The 24,591-nt window shown below is 43.7% G+C and overlaps 1 protein-coding gene across 1 annotated transcript in view; it reads left to right on the top strand.

The window, feature by feature from the left end:
* The window catches only part of LOC120034526 (alpha-1,6-mannosylglycoprotein 6-beta-N-acetylglucosaminyltransferase B-like), a 90,220-nt gene that overhangs the window by 51,108 nt on the left and 14,521 nt on the right, over nt 1–24,591 (top strand). The window contains exons 8-10 of the mRNA XM_038981118.1: nt 543–712; nt 13,297–13,428; nt 22,026–22,159. Coding sequence (XP_038837046.1) covers nt 543–712; nt 13,297–13,428; nt 22,026–22,159 — 436 coding nt within the window. The remainder of the gene's footprint in view (nt 1–542; nt 713–13,296; nt 13,429–22,025; nt 22,160–24,591) is intronic.

Genomic DNA, 24,591 nt, shown 5'->3' with positions numbered 1-24,591 from the left:
CACGAACCCCAGAGTGGTTAGTTACTTTACTCTTTAGAAGTAAGATGAGAAACTTTTGTGAGTCAAAAGTAACTGGGGAAGAATTAAAGGCTGCCATCTGCTGAGAAATCACACAGTCTGATTTCATTACACAGTTAACAAGCTGGAAGTCCCATCCTCTCCCATCAGCAATTAAAACAGTCTTGTACCATTAGGCATATTAATTATCTTCAGGTCAATCACTATTCAGATTCCAGATTCAGAAATTGTGTTTTCCAAGATTTGCTTGGGAACGAATGTTTCATGGCTTGCATTACTACTCTTCCTGTCTTTTAGCATAAATATTCAGTTTGTTGCAATTCATCTCTCTTATCTCCATTCATCTCTATTCCAAGACCAGTGGTTTGAGGTGATCTGAGATGTACAGACATGAATGAAGCTAATAGAGATAGCTATGGATAAGAACCATGGATCAGTCCTATTAGTTGGGAGCTCATCAGAATGAGACTGGAAACGGTTCAATCCTATGCTTCCAACCCCTCAAACCTCTGTTTTTTCCTCAGATCCTGGTGCACGTAGGCTTCCTGACAGAGGAGTCAGGGGACGTGTTCAGCCCCAAGGTCCTGAAGGGAGGTCCTCTGGGGGAGATGGTCCAGTGGGCCGACATCCTCACAGCCCTGCACGTCCTGGGACACAACCTCAAGATCTCTGTCTCGCTCAAGGAGCTGCAGGGGTGAGTCAGATGATGTCATGTTCTATCTATGTCTATATCTATATGTAAGGATGGGACCTATCACAGTATTCAGACTGAGTCTAGTGGTTATAACTTCTTCCTCTGGCTCAGAGTATATAAAGTCATGCATGAGAGAGGACTTTTTCAGCACCATGGATAGCTCCAGGGAGAACAGTACTGTGGCCATTCTAACTGTTCTGTCAATTCTTAATCCCCTCATGAATGCTCTAGTCCTGTGACATATATTCATTGAGAGTCATGTGACTTGTTGTGACATCATGATATTTTTCCCACTTTGAGATGTTTTTTGCACACACATTTGGATGAACAAACAAGCTTATTTCTCTGGCACTCATGTCATACATATCTTATAAACACATCTCTATTTATACCGTCTTACCTTTTTAGGTGATGTGTAACCATGTATAAGGCAGCCAATCTCAGGGTTCATTCCCACACAGTGTGTTTGTTACATTTGGTCTCACCCTGATAAGCCTCCTGTCTCCCTGTGGACTGGAGTTCCAGCCAGACAGACAGCGTTTATGTGTTCCTCTCCCAGCTCACTGACCCCAGACAGATAGCAGTGGCTGGCTGGGCCACAGAGCAACATCCGGTCTAACCAAGGCTTTATTTATCCATCTGAAAAGATAACGCTATTGATTTTCAAATCGGCCAGGTGTGACTGCTGGAGTTAAGAGAGCAGATGGTTCAATCTGGGAGCAAATGCCATAAACGTCTTGGAGGACCCAGTCCTTTCCTCTCCTTTTATCTTTTACCCTTTCCCAGTTTCACCCGGCCTGGTCAAAATTGCAGTGTTTAAGTTGGAGTGGAGATATCGGATATTGTCGATTCCTGCCAGTGCAGACGTGAGGCTGAGAGAAATTGGACAGGCAGCAGCATATGGTGTGGCTTCTGTTATTGAACACATATTCCTCACTGTGGGGAAGCGTCAGAGTTAGAGCTGCACTGATGACTTAGAGCTTCCCTGTGATCTCAAATTGGAGTTTTGAAGAAAGCGGCTTTGATAAGGGTAGACTGGAGATCAGTGAGAGCGGATGGGATTCTGCCTCTTCTGCCCACGCTATTATTTACCTCACTAATTGGTGTCATGGAGTATTGAATTACTGCATTCAGTCACCACAGGGAAAGTGTCTTGTGAATGTTGATGAAACCGCATGAGGCTGACAGTAATTGTCAATCAGAAACAAATTGGAGCTGTGCTAAAGCCAAGTTAGGCTCTGTTTCCAAAGGTTGAAATAGCTCTGTGTGTGTGTGTGTGTGTGTGTGTGTGTGTGTGTGTGTGTGTGTGTGTGTGTGTGTGTGTGTGTGTGTGTGTGTGTGTGTGTGTGTGTGTGTGTGTGTGTGTTCATGTGTTCTAGTGTGTTTGTTTATTGGTATATGTGATGGTCTACTGTAAGGCCCATGCAGCTCTCTATTTGTCAGGAAATGGAATGTGCAGCCTTAGAGAAAATATAATAGAAGGTTGAAATTGGAGCCTATTGGATTTATCAGACAGACCATTTCCCCCTTTTTCTCACAGAGAAAAGAGCCGCAGTACATTTCCCACTCTTTTTATGATCCCATCTTCTCAAATTGGCCAATAAAAGAGATGCTGAATGTCCAATAAATTCCTTTCCAGGACCATTAATGAATAGGAAAATCGGACATTTCTCTCCATCTCTACCCCCCCCCCCCCCTCTCTCTCTCTCTCTCTCACTCACTCACTCACTCACTCACTCACTCACTCACTCACTCACTCACTCACTCACTCACTCACTATTAAGTTGACAGATTGCTATATGGGTTGCGTTCCCACAGATTCCCCCGGGGTTGTATCTATTTAGATTTCATCCTCCTATCTCCCCCACTCAGCCTGGGAAACATGTCATCCTAATATCCCATGGTCTGCAGCGGCTGTTATGAGAGGACGATGGTTGATATTGTTGTTTTGCAGATCATGGGTTGCTTGGTTTCATCCAAACCACCAGGTACTGTAGCTACTAACACTCGAAGTTAGATATAGATTAGTAGTAGCTACAGTACCTGGTGGTTTGGATGAAACCAAGCAGTTTGCTTGAGTGGTTGTAATTATTTCTCATTTGTCACTTCCCCTGCCAGCTTTATGGACTAGTCCTCGGGCTCTCTTTTTTTCATACAATCTTTTTTTATTCAGACGTCTCCGTTCCACTTGCTACTTTAGCTGAGAGTCTTTTTCTCGGTATAAGCTTCTGGCTCACATCGCTTGCAGATGCTTAACTAAGCTACTTTGGTATATTTTTAGTGATATTTTGGACAGAGAGGAGGACGCTCCTCTGCATGCATCCAGATTCATCAAGTCCGCCTTCGCACAGAAAAACAGCTTGTAAAGACATTCTCCAAGGACTGTTTCATCTGTAAATGTTCATGATTAATGTAAGCCCATTATTCTGTTGCGGTTGGTCAAGTTGTGGTAGTAGTTGGGGACGGTGCAGTGTGTTTTTCTATGTCACAGTATGGAGAAAAAAAGTCTGAAAATATACTGTATGCCCTCACCACTGTAAGTCACTCTGGATAAGAGCGTCTGCTAAATGACTAACATTTAAAAAATGGAAGCATCCCATTATTGGTCACCCTCTTCCTCTGCTGTGTTGCCTTGACGGGCAGATGAGTCACTAGGCTGAGAGTGGGGATGGGAGGAAGTGATGAGGCTCCAGTCTCTGTCAATTGAAGGGGGAGCCTCAGTGGTTGTGACATCATATTTGTCGGGAACAGCATCACATGTGCTAAAAGGTGCACGGCGGCGGTTAGCCGAGCAGTTTCAGACAGCTGTCACTTCCTCTAGGGGATCTCCCCCCTGTTCCTCCCTGTGCGACGTGAGTAATTAGCCAGCACCAGAGCATGGCTTATCAACACCTGAGGAGGAGAGAGGAGAGAGGGAGGGGATAACAGCCTGACAGAGCTGGCTGGTTGGCTCTGCAGTGACGACAGGGCCAGGAGAATACTGGGAACTCCCCTGCTACAGCAGCTCTGTATGTCTCCACCCACACAGACTCTGTCCTCCACCCTCTGAGACCAGTAGGAGAGAGAGGGAGGGGGTGATTCCACAATATGAGGAACATCCATCATTTGAACCCTCAGCACGAGTCCAGTCAGAAGCATCATAGAACCGTGCAATAAATAACGAGTGGGTTCAAACTGATCTGGAATCAGAGATAGCATTGACAAGAGCACAGCCACTATGTGTATGGGAAGGAGGCACTAAGAAACATAACTCTCCCTGTCGTTTTACCCCTATCAAATCACCCTTTTAGGCTGATTTAGGCCCCCATTAGGCTTCCAGAATGGGGGCTGCTGTGTGTGCCTGCAAGTGCTACTGCGCTCTCTCACCCTCCAGCCTTTCCAACGATGTGCTTTTGTTTCTCGGCTTTGAAAAGCTAAACTAAAGCAGCCCTGTTAAAAATAGACTGCTGTGTGTTTACAATATGTAGCAGTGCGCAGCACTTTTACAGAATCAGAGTTGAGAGCAGATTTTTATCGCTTGCAGTGATCAAAGCATTTGGGTCACGGCACGATAACATGATAGAATCATGTGACATGATTTAGCTGTAGCGAGAGGGATTCAACTTCATCCAAGAGTCGTAGCGTGATGCCTAAATGAGATTGAGACCAAAGGACTGCATGGTGCGTTTTTGACAGTGTTGCATGTCAGTTTTCATCCAGTTTGAGTCGCTACAGTAAACAACATATGGATGCAAGATATTGCAATCGCTGCTAGTTTCCTCTACTATATGCTGTATTGTAAACTCGGCAAAAAAAGAAACGTCCCTTTTTCAGGACCCTGTCTTTCAAAGATAATTCGTATAAATCCAAATAACTTCACAGATATTAATTGTAAAGGGTTTAAACACTGTTTCCCATGCTTGTTCAATGAACCATAAAGAATTAATCAACATGCACCTGTGGAACGGTCGTTAAGACACTAACAGCATACAGACGGTAGGCAAATAAGGTCACAGTTATGAAAACATAGGACACTAAAGAGGCCTTTCTACTGACTCTGAAAAACACCAAAAGAAAGATGCCCATGGTCCCTGCTCATCTGCGTGAACGCGCCTTAGGCATGCTGCAAGGAGGCATTACACCGAGGCCTGTACTCTGGAGCGGGATTGATTTGGAGGTGGAGGGTCCGTCATGGTCTGGAGTGGTGTGTCACAGCATCATCAGACTGAGCTTGTTGTCATTTCAGGCAATCTCAACGATGTGCGTTACAGGGAAGATATCCTCCTCCCTCATGTGGTACTCTTCCTGCAGGCTCATCCTGTCATGACCCTCCAGCATGACAATGCCACCAGCCATACTGCTCGTCCTGTACGTGATTTCCTGCAAGACAGGAATATCAGTGTTCTACCATGGCCAGCAAAGAGCCCGGATCTCAATCCCATTGAGCACGTCTGGGACATGTTGGATCGGAGGGTGAGGGCTAGGGCCATTCCCCCCAGAAATGTCTGGGAACTTGCAGGTGCCTTGGTGGAAGAGTGGGGTAACATCTCACAGCAAGAACTGGCAAATCTGGTGCAGTCCATGAGGAGGAGATGCACAGCAGTACTTAATGCAGCTGGTGTCCACACCAGATACTGACTGTTACTTTTGATTTTGACCCCCCCTTTGTTCAGGGACACATTTTACCATTTCTGGTAGTCACATGTCTGTAGAACTTGTTCAGTTTATGTCTCAGTTGTTGAATCTTGTTATGTTCATAAAAATATTTACACATGTTACGTTTGCTGAAAATGAACGCAGTTGACAGTGAGAGGACATTTCTTTTTTTTGTTGAGTTTACATTGTAACATTGCTCTTTGATTTGTTCCACTTGAACATTGTGACATTTAATTGGACACACCCTGTATTTTGAAAAATAGGACCAAATATGAACACCCGTTATATACTGTATATATCCTGCAGTAGACATGGAGCAGGAGATCCCAAACACAGTTCACAGTAGCTGCAGAGGTGTCTGCTAGCTCCACTCAATCTTCTCCACATTGAGGTTTTGACTCACAGGACTGACTGTACAGAGCCAAAAAGTGGGCGATCGACATTCAACACGAACAATAAGCAATCAGTGAATAAAAGTGCGGAAATAGCATAACAAGTGGGTGTTCCACATTAAGAGGAAGCTGTGCTTTTGTTGTAGACGGAGGCAGCGTCTCAGTCTCTTATGCCCAACTCTCTCAACTGGCTCATTACTATGCCTGGCTCTGCTCTGCCAAGCAGGTCTCCGCTACCCTCTGCCACTACCCTCTCTCTGCCCGTTTCTTTTCTTCCACACTGAGCCCTCTGCACCCCATGGCCCCACCCCGGCCTCCTTCCTGTGAATGTGGCACGGCATCTGCCACGGCCAATTCTCCTCACCGTCTGACTTCCTCCTCTCTGTGAGATAGACTTCTGCTCAGCTACAGTATAAGGTTCTCTCTCTGATATCTGGCAGCACGGTGCAGGTGGCCAGTCCACTCAGTGGGATACACCAAGATGGCCTGGTGCATGTAGCTGGTTCTTTTCTTATGGGGTGCCAATCCATCCTCCCTCCTCTCTTCTTCCGCTCCTTCTCTCTCCCTCCCTCCTCCTTTCTTCACCTACTCTCTCCCACTCCTGCCGAACTCACAGCAGGACAGTCCGCCCCAGATGTCTTTCCTCTAGTGTGTGCGTCAGACTCGGTGTGTGTGTGTGTTTGTTCGTGTGCACGTGCGTGCATGTGTTGCTTTTTATTCAACTGCTGCTCAATTTCAGCTCCATAACTGCAAATGTAATCCCCCTGTTCTCTCCAAGTTTGCAGGGATTTGCATATATCCAATTAAAGCTCTGAACACAGCAGATTTAGTGCATTTGTGTTCAATACTGCCTCATGGAGTCACATAATGCACTTTGTAATTATTAAACATTTGTTCTCACATTATCACACCACATATTTTATCTGATCTATCCCTTAAATCATTGTTTTATACGTTCTAATAAATACAGTACCTCTGTTCTATTGGAGAACAAACTGGATGAGTTCCGTTCGAGACTATACTATCAACGGGACCTGAAGAACTGTAATATACGGTCGTTCTCTGAGTTGTGGCTGAACTAGGACATGGACAATATACATCTAGCTGTTTTTTCTAGGCATCGGCAGGACAGAACGGCAGTGTTGGGTAAGCTCAAAGCGGGAGGCGCGTGTCTCTTCGTTAACAACAGTTGGCGATCTGCAATATTAAGGATTCTGCTCGCCTGAGTAAGAATACCTCATGATAAGCTGTAAACTCTATTTAGCAAGAGTTTTCACCTATATTTTTCGTAGCTGTCTATTTACCACATCAAACCAATGCTGGCATTAAGACCACACTTAACAAGCTGTATAGGGCCATAAGCAAACAAGACAATGCTCATCCAGAAGCAGTGCTCCTAGTGGCCAGTGATTTTAATGCAGGAAAACTGAAATCCCTCTTACCTCATTTCTACCAGCATGTCACTTGTGCAACTAGAGGCAAAAAAACTCTACATCACCTTTACTCCACACACAGAAACACATACAAAGCTCCCCCCCCCCCCCCCCCCCCCATTTGGCTAATCTGACCATAAATCAATCCTCCTGATTCATGCTTTAAATAAAAACTCAAACAGGAAGTACCAGTGATGCGCTCAATACGGAAGTGGTCGGTGAAGCGGCTGCTAAGCTACAGGACTGTTTTGCTAGCACAGACTAGAATATGTTCCGGGATTTATCCGATGGCATTGAGAAGTTTACCACATCAGTCACCGGTTTCATTAATAAGTGCACAACGACGTCCCCACAGTGACCATATCTACGTAGACATATCCCAACCAGAAGAGGGATTAAAGGCAATATCCACAATGAGCTAAAAGCTAGAGCTGCCGCTTTCAAGGAACAGGACACTAATCCGGACTCCGATGAACCATCAAACAGGAAATGCGTCAATACAACAGATCAAATAGGCTCTGATGCTTGTCGGATGTGGCAGGGCTTGCAAACTATAACGGAGTACAAAGGGAAACCCAGCCCGCTGCTCTGTGACACGAGCCTACCAGACGAGCTAAATGCCTATGCTTGCTTCGAGGCAAGTAACACTGAACCATGCATGAGAGCACCAGCTGTTCCGGACGACTGTGTGATCACTCTCTCCGTAGCCAATGTGAGTAAGACCTTTTAAACAGGTTAACATTCACAAGGCCGCAGGGCCAAATGGATTACCAGGATGCATACTCAGAGCAGGTGCTGACCAGTTGGCAAGTGTCTTCACTGACATTTTCACTGACACTCTCTGACCCAGTCTGTAATACATACATGTTTCAAGCACCACCATACCTGTGCCCAAGAACCCCAAGGTAACCTGTCTAAATGACTATCGCCCTTAGCACTCACATCTGTAGCCATGAAATGCTTGGCTGGTCATGGCTCACATCAACACCATCATCCCAGACACCTTGGATCTACTCTAATTTGCATAACGCCCCAACAGATCCACAGATGACGGAATCTCTATTGCACTCCACACTGCCCTTTCACACCTGTGCAAGAGGAACACCTATGTGAGAATGCTGTTCATTGACTACAGCTTAGCATTCAAGACCAAAGTGCCCTCCAAGCTCATTGCTAAGGACCATGGGATTGAACACCTCTCTCTGCAACTGGATCCTGGACTTCCTGACAGGCCTCCCCAGGCGGTGAGGGTAAGCAACAACACATCCACCACGCTGACCCTCAACACGGGGGCCCCTCAGGGATGCATGCTTAGTCCACTCCTGTACTCCCTGTTCACCCACGACTGTGTGGCTGCACACGACTCCAACACCATCATTATGTTTTTGGTGACACAACGGTGGTAGGCCTGATCACTGACAATGATGAGAACCTATAGGGAGGAGGTCAGAGACTTGGCAGTGTGGTGCCAGGAGAACAACCTCTCCCTCAATGTCAGCAAGACAAAGCAGCTTATTGTTGACTACAGGAAGTGGAGGGCCGTGCATGCCCCCATTCACATCAACGGGGCTTGTAGGGGAGAACTTCAAGTTCCTCGGTGTCCACATAGCTATGGATGTATCCTGGTTCACACACACCAACCCAGTCGTGATGAGGGCACGACAATACCTCTTCCCCCCCAGGAGGCTGAAAAGATTTGGCATGGGTCCTCAGATCCTTAGAAAGTTCTAGAGCTGCACCATTGAGAGCATCTTGACTGGCTGCATCACCACTTGGTATTGCAACTGCTTGGCACCCGACTATAAGGCGCTACAGAGGGTAGTGCTTACAGGCCAGTACATCACTGGACCCGAGCTAGCTGCCATCCAGGACCACTATACCAGGCGGTGTCAGTGGAAAGCCCTAAAAATTACCAAAGACTCAAAACAAGTCATAGACTGTTCTCTCTGCTACCGTACTGCAAGCTGTGGTAATGCACCAAGTTTGGAAATAACAGGACCCTGAATAGCTTCTACCCCCAAGCCATAAGACTACTAAATAGTTAGTCTGGGTAGCAATCTGGTTAACTATTTAACTATCTGCATTGAACTTTGACTTATCACATATGCTTCTGCTACTGTTTGTCTGTTTTTTATTCCTAGTTCTATTTAAATATCTACCTCAATTACCTCGTACCCCTGCACATCGACTCGGTACTGGTACTGTGTATATAGCCAAGTTGTCACTCATTGTGTATTTTTTTATTACGTGTTTTACTTTTCTATTATTTCACTATTTTCTTTCTGCGTTGTTGGGAAGGTAAGCGTTTCACTGTTGTCCACACCTGTTTGTTTACGAAGCATGTGACTAATACAATTAAATTAAATGTGATATTCAAGGTTATAAATGCCACTTTTCAGTGGGTTAGATGAGTTCCACCTGTCTGAACTGCTGCAAGGTGTCATGGGTGTGTTAGAGAGACATCTGAACGAGCTCAGCCTTTTAATTCTTAAACTGGGAACATTTTCACGCTGTACGGAATTTTACAACATGACGTCACAATCAGAACGATTGGGAACTTTTTCACGCAGGGAAGATTTGTACATGACACAAGGCACTATACACAGGTGAAGCCACAGTATTTAGAACAGTGTGTTGCTGTCAGATACACTACATGTGTCATAATAGAAAATAGAATAGAAAGCTGTATATTGTTAAATCTACTGTTGCCCCCAGGGAAGGTAGGTATGCCACTGCTTGAGCCATGGTGAGGTTAAATTACTTCTCTAGCTTTTCAAGGTGAGGGAATGTCTCGCAGCTCCTTCACTTCCCTTGTGGGGGTGTATTAGATTGACCATGCTGACTTTGCTACAGTGTATCTGTCCTTAATAAAATACAGAGCAAATCCCTCTATACACACACACACACACACACACACAGAGAAGGGTGAGGCATGCCAATGCCATTTTGGGAGTGGAAGTTTGCCACAGTAGACCACAGTGGGGGCAAATCACCCCATTTAGGAGCAGTCATGCTTGAAATAAACCTGACGTGTTCATTTCCAATAGTAAAACATGACACTACCCGACAAAAATGCAAACTGTCCAAGTTGAGTTATTTGAATGCCAGACACAGGGTATGATTTTACTGTAGGTCTTTGGGTTACTATGCAGGCCCACACTGCAATCAGATTAATTTCAGTCAGGTGAAGTGTACAAGGCTTGTGTTTGGGTGCTGTTTGGATGCACACACAGGCATACCTCCATACAAGTGGCTTGACTAGTGCTATGTATTCTTGAGTGAGGTGCAGGCAAAGAGAATTGAATCCACTCTTGAGTGAAGACCCCTTTTTTGTTTTTGTAAGCCTTAATACAATTGACTGATGAAGCTCTAGTTTAAAGCAGTGACGGCTGACAAAGACTCTGCTCGTTATCAAATCTACTGCAGAAACATTCTACCGTGCCTGTTTCCACCCGTTTGCAATTCCGACTAAATCAGTTGAGCAAACAAAAGCAAAATCGATAGCTTTTATTTGCAGGTGTGTGTGTGTGTGTGTGTTGACTGTTTGTGTCTGTTTCTTCACACTATTTATACAGTAGCAGTCTAAGCCTTTCTGCTGTTATCGCAAAGCCCCGTTAGAACAGCTGTGAGAAATATTCAACTATTCAACAAACTCAACTAGTTTGATAGTATAAAAATAAGTTACATTGAATTTTGAGGTGGATAACATCTCATCTTTAAGCTATCATTATCTCTACCTCTGCTTATACCATGTCATTTAGAGAACTGCTCTCCCTGTCTCCCCCTGCAATTACATTTCCTCTCCCACAGAGGCTGTCCATCTCCCTTTAAAAAGGCAATGTGTTGACAATATTCCCGTCTGCTGTGCAATCACAAAAAAATCTTATAATTTAGAGGCAGACATAATTCAGCTGAAAACCGTTTGATTGCAGGGGCCATTTTGTGTCTGACAGCCTCCTGAAAGTTTGGCTCTGGCAAAGGGAAGCAATTACTCTGGCTGCTGACTAGTGCAATCTCACTGCATCTGAGGAACACTCCAACATTAGAAATCTAGCCACTCTGTAAAGTGGAATCCGGAGGAATTAATCAAGGCCTGCAATTTACATGTTTACCTTGTATGCTGGACTAATGTCAGTGTGTGTGGTGTTTGATTTGTGTCTCCTTAGCTGAATAGCAAAACTTAGACTGTTTCACAGTCAGTCAGAGAACACCAAGACTCTGTCATTGTTTTCCCCCTGCTATTTCTGGAAATTGTAACGAGTGGCCAATTTCCTGGACTCCAATTCTTGGTGTTACGGTCATTAGCATAAGTGGTAGCTGCAGAACTGTGTGCATTTCTGACAGCCAGAGAGATAAAAGTCTGGATAGGAGGCAGATAGCTGTCATTTTCATTCCAATGCCTCACTACCTCTTCCACAGGGTGTCATATGGAAGCTTCTCCCTACTCAGCCATGCATTACGGACAGCAATGAGATGGTAAATCAAGTGTTTAGATATCCCTATACATACTGCCTGCCTATCCGTTATCTCTCTGAGGTGATTGTGGGTCACTGATATGGCTAAATAATCAACAACATCAATGGTTATTGAGAGTGAGTCACTCATATGAGAGAGGCAGGTAATATTGTTGTGACAGACATCAGAATATGTGAATAACAGGCAGGGTCCACCCTCTGTTTTGAAACATTTATTTACAATACCTTTGGCCATTTTACAAAGACTGCAGGTGTTTTCAGGGCCAGGTGGCTGGTGTAGAGAATTGTTTACAAAGGGAAATAAATTAAAATGTGTTTGTTTGCATTTTGGCAAGCAAATGATTGTTTTCATGACGATACCGTTTTTAGTGCGGAAAGTTTAAAAAGCTTAGGCCTCTTGAGGTGAGCTGAGATGCATTGCTTGTTTTATTGCTCACGGCAACACATACACCTTTTCTTTCATTTCCCTACTAATTGCACATAGAGCGAGTTGCAAAGCAGTGGCTGAATTAGGAACATTCTCTGACCCATTTCTGCACCTCCACCTATCAGACTTCTGGTATCATTGCCCTTACACCAGACACATCTAGTTGATGTGACTAGAGCTGGGAGCTCTGACGGCTGGGGCTCCCCATCTCTCTCTCTCACACACACCACTTGGGAGATGGCACACAACATTTATGGAAACATCCAGGCCATTTCAGAGCATTAGAATTACCCCGCTTAAGCCATTTCAGCTTTTTACAGCAACATAGTATGTCAGCTGCCTTTTTACAGGAACAGAGTATGTCAGCTGCCTTTTTACAGGAACAGAGTATGTCAGCTGCTTTTCACAGCAACATAGTATTTTAGCTGCTTTTTACAGCAACATAGTATTTTAGCTGCTTTTTACAGGAACAGAGTATGTCAGCTGCTTTTTACAGCAACATAGTATTTTAGCTGCTTTTTACAGCAACATAGTATTTTAGCTGCTTTTTACAGCAACATAGTATTTTAGCTGCTTTTTACAGCAACATAGTATTTTAGCTGCTTTTTACAGCAACATAGTATTTTAGCTGCTTTTTACAGCAACATAGTATTTTAGCTGATTTTACTGTGTCTTGTTCCCTTCATTGTGTGGATATACAGTCTTACTACACATTGTCCAGTTCCCTATAATGTATTTATTTTCCAAGTCTGTTGTTATTCTCCGTGTCGATTGTTAATATACATTCATATTGACAGTGGATATACATTACCAGTCAAAAGTCTGGATACACCTACTTATTCAAGTTTTTTTTTTTTTTTTTTTTTTTTTTACTATTTTCTACATTGTAGAATAAATGTGAAGACATCAAACCTATGAAATAACACATGCCAAGAGTGTGCAAAGCTGTCATCAAGGCCAAGGGTGGCTACTTTGAAGGACCTCAATATAAAATATATTTTGATTTGTTTAAAACATTTTTGGTTACTACATGTGTTATTTCATAGTTGTGATGTCTTCACTATTATACTACAATGTTGAAAATAGTAAAAATAAAGAAAAACCCTTGAATGAGTAGGTGTGTCCAAACCTTTGACTGGTACTGTATATACAGTGATGAAGTTGTGTTGTGACGTGTTTGCTGTATCTAAGCCGAGCTTCTCTGTGTGCCCTGTGTGTGCAGGTTTCTTGGGGTCCCCCCTGGAAGAGGAAGCTGCCCCCTGACAGGACCTCTGCCCTTTGACCTCATCTACACGGACTACCATGGCCTGCAGCAGATGAGGCAGCACATGGGTCTCTCGCTGAGGAAGCACAAGTCAGTGGGTTTTTATATATGTTTTTCTATACAGTTGCGGTCAAATATATTGGCACCCTTGCACTTTACAATGCAGTGCAATGGAGCAGAATGTCCTGTTTCCTCTTTTCAAAACTGGTTGAATGGCATTTTGTTTTTACCCTGTAGGCACCTGCAACTTACCACAGGTGAGATAGATTACACAAAAACGAGAATCACTTGCCTCCAACAAAATTATTTAGAATTTTTTATAATTTAGTCTAGGCCATTTTTTTTTTTTTACTTGAAGAGAAAAATCTCAATTTCAGTTTATATTTTTTTCTTTCTTGGTCCTGTGCAGTTATAAATCAAATAAATACATGTGTGAACACCAAAGGTTTTTTAAATGTCTACTTATTTTTAAAGAAATAGTGAATCGTGCAAGGGTGCTAAAATATTTGACCGCAACTGTATGTGTGTTTGTGTGTGTGTGTGCTTACTGTGTGTAGGCATGGAATGTACTATGCACCATATCAGGATATGGATTTCTCTCTTCCCTTCTGGAGGAGGAACAGACCTGTCCAGGATGTGAGTTTAACTGTCTGTTTCTTTGTTGCTGGCATTTCTGTTGTGCTGGTTAATCATTGGTTTATTGGCCTGCTGCCCTTATTGGCTGGTATTTGGTCAGCTGGTTGGTCCCCTGTGAGTCACCATAGCGCTTCCAGGGGGAATCTGCATGAGAGCAGCCCACACAGCGATCAATTGGGTAAATAATGAGTCTCAGATTGACTGATAGAAATGCTAAGTAACACAGTGGAGAAATGGCATCGCTTAAATCCCCTGAATTCTCTGTATATATTTTGAACTTTGCAATATACAGGAAGTTGCCGGAGGCCCGCAAAGTGTCGACTAAGCAAATAAAACATGTAATTATTGGTCCTAGTTATTGCAGGACAATTTTAAGTGATAGGATTGTGAAAATGATAATGTTTCCATTTCTTGGTTGGAGAGAAACTAATATGTCTAGGGTGTGATAAATCTGTTCTGTTATATTACGTTATACTGTAGAGTAGAGGTCGACCGATTAATCGGATTGGCCGATTAATTAGGGCCGATTTCAAGTTTTCATAACAATCGTAAATCGGTATTTTTGGACACCGATTTGGCCGTGGCAAGTCAGTTAAGAACACATTCTTATTTTCAATGACGGCCTAGGAACGGTGGGTTAACTGCCTCGTTCAGGGGCAGAACGACAGATTTTTACGTTGGCAGCTCGGGGGATTCAATCTTGCAACCTTAGTTAACTAGTCCAACCCTCTAACCACCTGATTACATTGCACTCCACGAGGAGCCCGCCTGTTACGCGAATGCAGTAAAAGCCAAGGTAAGTTGCTAGCTAGCATTAAACTTATCTTATAAAAAACAATCAATCAATCAATCATAATCACTACACATGGTTGATGATATTACTAGTTTATCTAGCGTGTCCTGCGTTGCATATAATCGATGCGGTGCATATCATTGCTCCAATGTGTACCTAACCATAAACATCAATGCCTTTCTTAAAATCAATATACAGAAGTATACATTTTTAAACCTGCATATTTAGCTAAAAGAAATCCAGGTTAGCAGGCAATATTAACCAGGTGAAATTGTGTCACTTCTCTTGCGTTCATTGCACGCAGAGTCAGTGTATATGCAACAGTTTGGGCCACCTAATTTGCCAGAATTTTACGTAATTATGTCATAACATTGAAGGTTGTGCAATGTAGCAGGAATATTTAGACCTATGAATGCCACCTGTTAGATAAAATACGGGAACGGTTCCGTATTTCACTGAAAGAATAAACGTCTTGTTTTCGAGATGATAGTTTCCGGATTCGACCATATTAATGACCTAAGGCTTGTATTTCTGTGTGTTATTATGTTATAACTAAGTCTATGATTTGATAGAGCAGTCTGAGTGGTGGTAGGCAGCAGCAGGCTCGTAAGCATTCATTCAAACAGCACTTTCCTTTTTTGCCAGAAGCTCTTCGCTGTGCTTCAAGCCTATCAACTCCCGAGATTAGGCTGGTGTAACCGATGTGAAATGGCTAGCTAGTTAGCGGGGTGCGCGCTAATAGCGTTTCAAACGTCACTTGCTCTGAGACTTGGAGTAGTTATTCCCTTTGCTCTGCATGGGTAACGCTGCTTCGAGGGTGGCTGTTGTCGTTGTGTTCCTGGTTCGAGCCCAGGTAGGAGCGAGGAGAGGGATGGAACACTGGCAATACTAAAGTGCCTATAAGAACATCCAATAGTCAAAGGTTAATGAAATACAAATGGTATAGAGAGAAATATTCCTATAACTACAACCTAAAACTTCTTACCTGGGAATATTGAAGACTCATGTTAAAAGGAACTACCAGCTTTCATATGTGCTCATGTTCTGAGCAAGGAACTTAAACATTAGCTTTCTTACATGGCACATATTGCACTTTTACTTTCTTCTCCAACACTTTGTTTTTGCATTATTTAAACCAAATTGAACATGTTTCATTATTTATTTGTGGCTAAATTGATTTTTTTGATGTATTATATTAAGTTAAAATAAGTGTTCATTCATTATTGTTGTAATTGTCATTATTACAAATAAATAAATAAAATCGGACGATTAATCGGTATCGGCTTTTTTGGTCCTCCAATAATCGGTATCGGTGTAGAAAAATCATAATCGGTCGACCTCTACTGTGGAGTAGTGTTCCAGTCTGTTTTGTCCCTAGCTGCATATTCAATTTCCTGTTCCACAATCCCCATTTAGCTCATTATACACATGCATGCACTCAAACATCAGCACACTTGCATGTGCACCCTAAAGTTCGGGAGGGGGGGTGCTAAGTTAAAGGTAGACATTAATATGTCATAGATGCAGAAAGAATACAGCATAGTGGTCAATTTCCACGACAACTAAGAGCTTTGAAGCGTGAGTCTCAACTTCTCCTCTGTTTTTGTCCCGTGGCTACCACATGACAAAAGTGTGAGGCGAACCTGTGCACATGCACAGATGCTTTGTGTGACTGTGTGAAAGCGAAGTCGTGCATCTCGCTTATCGCAATATCTGCGATGCTGCTCGTGGCAACATAATTTCACTGTCTACCTTTAACTATCTAAGATGAGCCAAATACATTTTCTCCAGCTCAGGGCTCCAGCTATGCATTTGGTTTGCTAACTTGCTAGCTAAGTGGCTAGCCTGCAAGATCAAACTTTGTGGTTACAGCATCGATACAGAGCAAATCCCTCTATACACGCACGCATGCACGCAAGTTGGTGGCACCTTAACTGTGGAGGACGGGCTCGTGGTAATGACTGGAGCGGAATGAGTGAATGGTATCAAATACATCAAACACATGGTTAGCAGGTGTATGATGCCTTTCCATCTGCTCCTTTTCCCGGCCATTATTATGAGCCGTTCTCCCCTCAGCAGCCTCCTGTGATAGAGACATGCAAACACAGCACAATATTTGTAGTGCACACACTATTGTTTGCGATCACACAATGAAGCTCCTAATGAAGATGACTGACCAGATGCCAATATGATTGTTTGCCTCATGGATCATTTGCATTACAGGCAGATATCTGTGCAGCAATGGAATTATGTTTGAATAGATGACACAGGAGAAATCCGACGGTGCGATTACTTTGAGGTCCTATAAGACTCTTTTACGAGACCCTCAGTCCCGGCCCAGGCAGTACATGCTGCTGAAATAATTCACCATGGATTCCCATCGGCGTCAATCCAAGGTCATTTGATTAGCCGATATGTATCAACTGTCCCAATCTGGCAGGCTAATACTTTAATTTCCTCTGCAGGCCCCCATACTGCTTAGAGATGCAGGACACTGATAAATCAACCAGATCTGATAAGATCCCTTGATTCCTTCAGTCTGGATATGCAGAGCTGATGAAGCTGGGAGATAAAACAATGCTCCATGCTCGACTCACCCTCTCAGTATTCTTCCTTTCCCTATCCTTCCTCTTCCTTTCCCTATCCTTCCTCTTCCTTTCCCTATCCTTCCTCTTCCTTTCCCTATCCTTCCTCTTACTTATCCTATCCTCCCTCTTCCTTTCCCACTCCTTCCTCTTCCTTTCCCTATCCTTCCTCTTCCTTTCCCACTCCTTCCTCTTCCTTTCCCACTCCTTCCTCTTCCTTTCCCACTCCTTCCTCTTCCTTTCCCACTCCTTCCTCTTCCTTTCCCACTCCTTCCTCTTCCTTTCCCACTCCTTCCTCTTCCTTTCCCTATCCTTCCTCTTCCTTTCCCTATCCTTCCTCTTCCTTTCCCTATCCTTCCTCTTCCTTTCCCTATCCTTCCTCTTCCTTTCCCTATCCTTCCTCTTCCTTTTCCTATCCTTCCTCTTCCTTTTCCTATCCTCCCTCTTCCTTTTCCTATCCTCCCTCTTCCTTTCCCTATCCTCCCTCTTCCTTTCCCTATCCTTCCTCTTCCATTCCCTATCCTTCCTCTTCCATTCCCTATCCTTCCTCTTCCATTCCCTATCCTTCCTCTTCCTTTCCCTATCCTTCCTCTTCCTTTCCCTATCCGTCCTCTTCCTTTCCCTATCCGTCCTCTTCCTTTTCCTATCCGTCCTCTTCCTTACCCTATCCGTCCTCTTCCTTACCCTATGCTTCCTCTTCCTTTCCCTATCCTTCCTTTTCCTTTCCCTATCCTTCCTTTTCCTTTCCCTATCCTTCCTTTCCCTATCCTTCCTTTCCCTATCCTTCCTCTTCCTTTCCTTGTCCTTCCTCTTTCTTTCCCTGTCCGTCCTCTTCCTTTCCCTGTCCTTCCTCTTCCTTTCCCTGTCCTTCCTCTTCCTTTCCATATCCTTCCTCTTCCTTTTCATATCTGTCCTCATCATTTCCCTATCCTTCCTCTTCCTTTTCCTATCCTTCCTCTTCCTTTTCCTATATGTCCTCTTCCTTTCCATATCCTTCCTCTTCCTTTCCTTGTCCTTCCTCTTCCTTTCCTTGTCCTTCCTCTTTCTTTCCCTATCCGTCCTCTTCCTTTCCTTGTCCGTCCTCTTCCTTTCCTTGTCCTTCCTCTTTCTTTCCCTATCCATCCTCTTCCTTTCCTTGTCCTTCCTCTTTCTTTCCCTATCCTTCCTCAACCTTTCCCTATCCTTCCTCTTCCTTTCCCTATCCTTTCCTTATCCTTCCTCTTCCTTTCCCTATCCTTCCGCTTCCTTTTCCTATCTGTCCTCATCCTTTCCCTATCCTTCCTCTTCATTTCCCTATTCGTCCTGTTCCTTTCCCTATCCGTCCTCTTCCTTTCCCTATCCATCCTGTTCCTTTCCCTATCCGTCCTCTTCCTTTCCCTATCCGTCCTCTTCCTTTCCCTACCTGTACTTTTCCTTTCCCTGTCCTTCCTCTTCCTTGTCCTTCCTCTTTCTTTCCCTATTCTTCCTTTCCCTATCCTTCCTATTTTCTTTTTTTTCATCTAATCTAAAGTAGCGAAGCACATGCCCCACCCACCTGAGGATCTGTTTATTTCAGCCATCTATTTCCTGTGTTTGATGGGTGCAAAATCCACTTGTCACTTAAATCTCCGTGGACTGATTGCTTTTTGTGACTCTTCATACTCTTGCTTGCACCTGTAATTTTTTCCCCGTTAACGTTACGTTACGACAACGGAAATGTTTGTAAAGACATGTCAAACACACCCCGGTAATGGTTGAAATGGGCTCAATGGGATACATTGGCTGTTGAGTCGAGAAGAACACTAAAGCTTCGTCTGGAATTGAACGTTTCGTCTCGACACTTACATCACAAGAGAGAGAAGATAACTTCATTTTGATGGGTGTACATTTTTTTGTGGAATTGAAAAAAGTTATAATTTAATACAGTTTAATGTTTACAAATTAGATGCTCTGAAATGAAAGCAATTTCCAAAAATGAACTCGGATTATAGTGATATTATGTCTGATCTCGCAAACAATGTAAAGTATGTTTAGATAGATGTAATTGTGTTGATACCCTTTTATCCGAGGGTATCCTGCTATTGACACACTTATTGAATTATGCAAGAGAATGTGACAACCGTTATTAATGAGGCAGTCTAGACAGCGCAGGTGAGTGCAGGTAGGGTAGACAGAGCAGGTGAGTGCAGGTAGGGTAGGCAGAGCAGGTAGGGTAGACAGAGCAGGTAGGGTAGACAGAGCAGGTAGGGTAGACAGAGCAGGTGAGTGCAGGTAGGGTAGACAGAGCAGGTAGGGTAGACAGAGCAGGTAGGGTCGACAGAGCAGGTAGGGTCGACAGAGCAGGTAGGGTCGACAGAGCAGGTAGGGTAGACAGAGCAGGTAGGGTAGACAGAGCAGGTAGGGTAGACAGAGCAGGTAGGGTCGACAGAGCAGGTAGGGTAGACAGAGCAGGTGAGTGCAGGTAGGGTAGACAGAGCAGGTGAGTGCAGGTAGGGTAGGCAGAGCAGGTAGGGTAGACAGAGCAGGTGTTTGGTGGTTGCAGCCCTGTTCCTCACCTTTATGTTAATGTATTCATACACTGAAGAAAAATATAAACACGACATGCAAAGTGTTGGTCAAATGTTTCATGAGCTGAAATAAAAGATCCCATACATTTTCCATACGCACAAAAAGCTTATTTCTCTGAAATGTTTTGCAGACATTTGTTAAATCCCTGTTTGTTAGCATTTCTCCATTGCAAATATACTCCATCCACCTGACAGGTATGGTATATTAAGAAGCTGATAAAATATCATGATCATTACACAGGTGCAACTTGTGCTAGGGACAATAAAAGGCCACTCTAAAATGTGCAGTTTTGTCACACAACACAATGCCATAGGTGTCTCAAGTTTTGAGGGACAGTGCAATTGGCATGCTGACTACCCACCAGAGCTGTTGCCAGATACATTTTTATGTTAATTTATCTACCATAAGCCGCCTCCAACGTAATTTTTGAGAATTTGGCAGAACATCCAACCAGCCTCACAACCGCAGACCACGTGTATGGCGTTATGAGGGCGAGCGGTTTGCTGATAACATTGTGAACAGAGGTGAACATGGTGGCGGTGGGGTTATAGTATGGGCAGGCATAAGCTACGTACAAAGAACACAATTGCATTTTATTGATAGCGATTTGAATGGACAGAGATACCATGACGAGATCCTGAGGCCCATTGTCATGCCATTCATCCACCTCTCATGTTTCAGCATGATAATGCACAGCCCCATGTCACAAGGATCTTTACACATTTTCTGGAAAATGTCCCAGTTCTTCCATGGTCTGCATACTCACCAGACATGTCACCCATTGAGCCAGTTTGGGATGCTCTGGATCAACGTGTACAACAGCGTGTTCCAGTTCCCGCCAATATCCAGCAACTTCCCCCAGCCATTGAAGAGGAGTGGGACAACATTCCACAGGCCACAATCAACAGCCTGATCAACTCTATGTGAAGGAGATGTGTCACGCTGCATGAGGCAAATGGTGGTTTTCTGATCTACACCCCTACCTTTTTTAAGGTATATTTGACCAACAGATGCATATCTGTATTCCCAGTCATGTGAAATCCATAGATTAGGGCCTAATGAATTTATTTCTATTGACTGATTTCTTTATATGAACCGTAACCCAGTCAAATCTTTGAAATTGTTGCATGTTGCGTTTATATTTTTGTTCAGTGTATATATATACAAATAGGCACATATGTTTCTTTATTTAACTCAAAATATGAGTACATTGTAAGAAATGTATAAAAGTAAATTGAAAACCTGAATTCCCACCAAAATCCCTGAACTCGATTCATTATTTGTCCGTAAAAATTATGTGCTATAATTCAGTCAATATCTGATGGATTATAAAAATGTTAAAAGTTTGGAGTATCTTCATCCATTGTCCAACACAGGAGGTTGGTGGCACCTTAATAAGGGAGGATGACCACGTGGTAATGGCTGGAGCGGTTTCCAAAGTGTTTGATGCCATTCCATTTGCTCTGTTCCAGCCATTATTATGAGCCCTCCTCTCCTCAGCAGCTTCCACTGTAAATGTCCAACTGTTGCATTTTATTATAATTATTTTTAAAACCTTTTAACAATTTCGATGACCGTTGCTACTAAAAGGATACAATCAAAGTAGTATATGTTAGTAGTGCTCCTGTCAAAATGTCTCTCTCTCTTATTCAATCCTGTCAGGTACAGTAAGTGGTCATACACAAGGAAAGGAAGCCTTTTCTGACTATTAGGAAGAAGCCCCTCACACATTATGCCCCAGCAATGTCAGAGACCCACCAAAGAAGGGAGGTATCCTTGCGGTGTCTAGACGTGGTTACATTGCTGTGAGTAAGAGCTCTCCATTTATCTCCCCTGTGGTGTGTAGTGGCCTAGCAGCGTGTGATTTAAAGTCAATTTCCCCCCACCTGGAGGGCAGGCTGAGCCCAGCACACTGAGGGAGAGGAGAGGCACGGTGACATCCATCACCTTTGACTGCTTTACGGTTCAAGTCTCCTGGGCTTGGTTCCCATACCACTGCTTGTTAGACATGGGCTTTTACCAGATAAATATTCTATCATCGCAACAGGAGGCAATGTCTATCTATGTTCCGCTATTTTGACATACAGAACCCATTCATTCTCCCATCTCTTTCCTCTGTCTCTCAGGTGCCACATCCGTGTGATTGACACATTTGGCACAGAGCCGGCATACAACCATGAGGACTACGCCACCTTGCACGGCTACAGGACCAACTGGGGCTACTGGAACCTCAACTGCAGGCAGTACATGACCATGTTCCGTGAGTGAACTCTGAGCATAATCTCTCTTCTGACACTTAATGTGAGGGGAATGGGGTTGCGCTTGTTTATCAGGTATCAACCTCAGAAAGAGAGAAAGTGTGAAAGGGTAATATGGATTTTAGTGGAGGTTTGGCTTATGGAGTGTGTGTGGGCACATGTTGTGGGGCGCTTGTGTAGGTAGGCCTCTGGCCTCTCACAGTGGAAGCTCAGGGGCAGAGAGACGAGGAGGAGCCTGGGAGGGTAACAGCAGTTGTGGCCAAACAGATGCCTAGAGCTAGACACTAGAACTTAGCACCATAGGCTCTCACTGGCACGCACGCAGAGCTCAGACATCCAGCTGGGATCAGTGGAAGGAGAGGAGACTTCAGCTGTGTTTGTGCTCTTCCAATTAACTCAGTGTGCATAGCTTCTGTGGAAGTACTGCTGTTTTGGAAATACACATTGTAATTGCAAGCCACACTCATATTGGGTTTGAAATAGGAACACGTTATGAATATATGATTCTCATGGTTTTTTGTTTTTCATGTGTACTGGGAATACTCAGGCCTTGCTTTGTTTCCTGGTTTATGGAGTGACCACTGTCCTTCTCTTAGGTGATGTAGTCCCAGCTCGCCCAATCTATTCCTTTAACCACTGTCTCTTTATTCCTACAACTTACTCAACATGCTGCTAACTCTCATCTGAAACTGAATGTCAATATTTAGTTTAGTGTTTGACTGTCACGTGTGCACCCTTTCCGGCCTCTAGGGCACCAGGCTGCTCGTTATGGCGCACACCTGTCACCATCCTTACGCGCACCTGCGGGTCTTCAGACTCACCTGGACTCCATCACTTCCTTGATTACCTGCCCTATATACAGTTGAAGTTGGAAGTTTACATACACCTTAGCCAAATACATTTAAACTCAGTTTTTTCACAATTCCTGACATTTAATCCTAAAAAAATCCCTGTCTTAGGTCAGTTAGGATCACAACTTTATTTAAAGAATGTGAAATGTCAGAATAATAGTAGAGTGATTTATTTCAGCACATTCCCAGTGGGTCAGAAGTTTACATACACTCAATTAGTATTTGGTAGCATTGCCTTTAAATTGTTTAACTTGGGTCAAACGTTTCAGGTAGCCTTCCACAAACTTCCCACAATAAGTTGGGTGAATTTTGGCCCATTCCTCCTGACAGAGCTGGTGTAACTGAGTCAGGTTTGTAGGCCTCCTTGCTCGCGTACGCTTTTTCAGTTCTGTCCACACATTTTCTATAGGATTGAGGTCAGGGCTTTGTGATGGCCACTCCAATACCTTGACTTTGTTGTCCTTAAGCCATTTTGCCACAACTTTGGAAGTATGCTTGGGGTCATTGTCCATTTGGAAGACCCATTTGCGACCAAGCTTTAACTTCCTGACTGATGTCTTGAGATGTTGCTTTAATATATCCACATAATTTTACTTCCTCATGATGCCATCTATTTTGTGAAGTGCACCAGTCCCTCCTGCAGCAAAGCACCCCCACGACATTGATGCTGCCACCCCTGTGCTTCACGGTTGGGATGGTGTTCTTCGGCTTGCAAGCGTCCCTCTTTTTCCTCCAAACATAACGATGGTCATTATGGCCAAACAGTTCTATTTTTGTTTCATCAGACCAGAGGACATTTCTCCAAAAGGTATGATCTTTGTCCCCATGTGCAGTTGCAAACCATAGTCTGGCTTTTTAATGGCGGTTTTGGAGCAGTGGCTTCTTCCTTGCTGAGCGGCCTTCAGGTAATGTCGATTTAGGACTCGTTTTAGTGTGGATATAGATACTTTTGTACCTGTTTCCTCCAGCATCTTCACACGGTCCTTTGCTGTTTTTCTGGGATTGATTTGCACTTATCGCAATAAAGTACGTTCATCTCTAGGAGACAGAACGCGTCTCCTTCCTGAGCGGTATGACTGCTGCGTCGTCCCATGGTGTTTATACTTGTGTACAATTGTTTGCACAGATGAACGTGGTACCTTCAGGCGTTTGGAAATTGCTCCCGAGGATGAACCAGACTTGTGGAGGTCTACAATTTTTTGGGGCTGATTTCTTTTGATTGTCCCATGATGTCAAGCAAAGAGGCACTGAGTTTGAAGGTAGGCCTTGATATACATCCACAGGTACACCTCCTATTGACTCAAATGATGTCAATTAGCCTATCAGAAGCTTCTAAAGCCATGACATAATTTTATGGAATTTTCCAAGCTGTTTAAAGGCACAGTCAACTTAGTGTATGTAAACTTCTGACCCAGTGGAATTGTGATACAATGAATTATAAGTGAAATAATGTGTCTGTAAGCAATTGTTGGAAGAATTACTTGTGTCATGCACAAAGTAGATGTCCTAACTGACTTGCCAAAACTATAGTTTGTTAACAAGAAATTTGTGGAGTGGTTGAAAAACGAATTTTATGACTCCAA

This window comes from Salvelinus namaycush, chromosome 41, assembly GCF_016432855.1.
Source record: "Salvelinus namaycush isolate Seneca chromosome 41, SaNama_1.0, whole genome shotgun sequence".
Lineage (NCBI taxonomy): Eukaryota > Metazoa > Chordata > Actinopteri > Salmoniformes > Salmonidae > Salvelinus > Salvelinus namaycush.
Note: the sequence above shows the minus strand (reverse complement) of the source record. Positions and strands in the feature narration are given on the sequence as shown.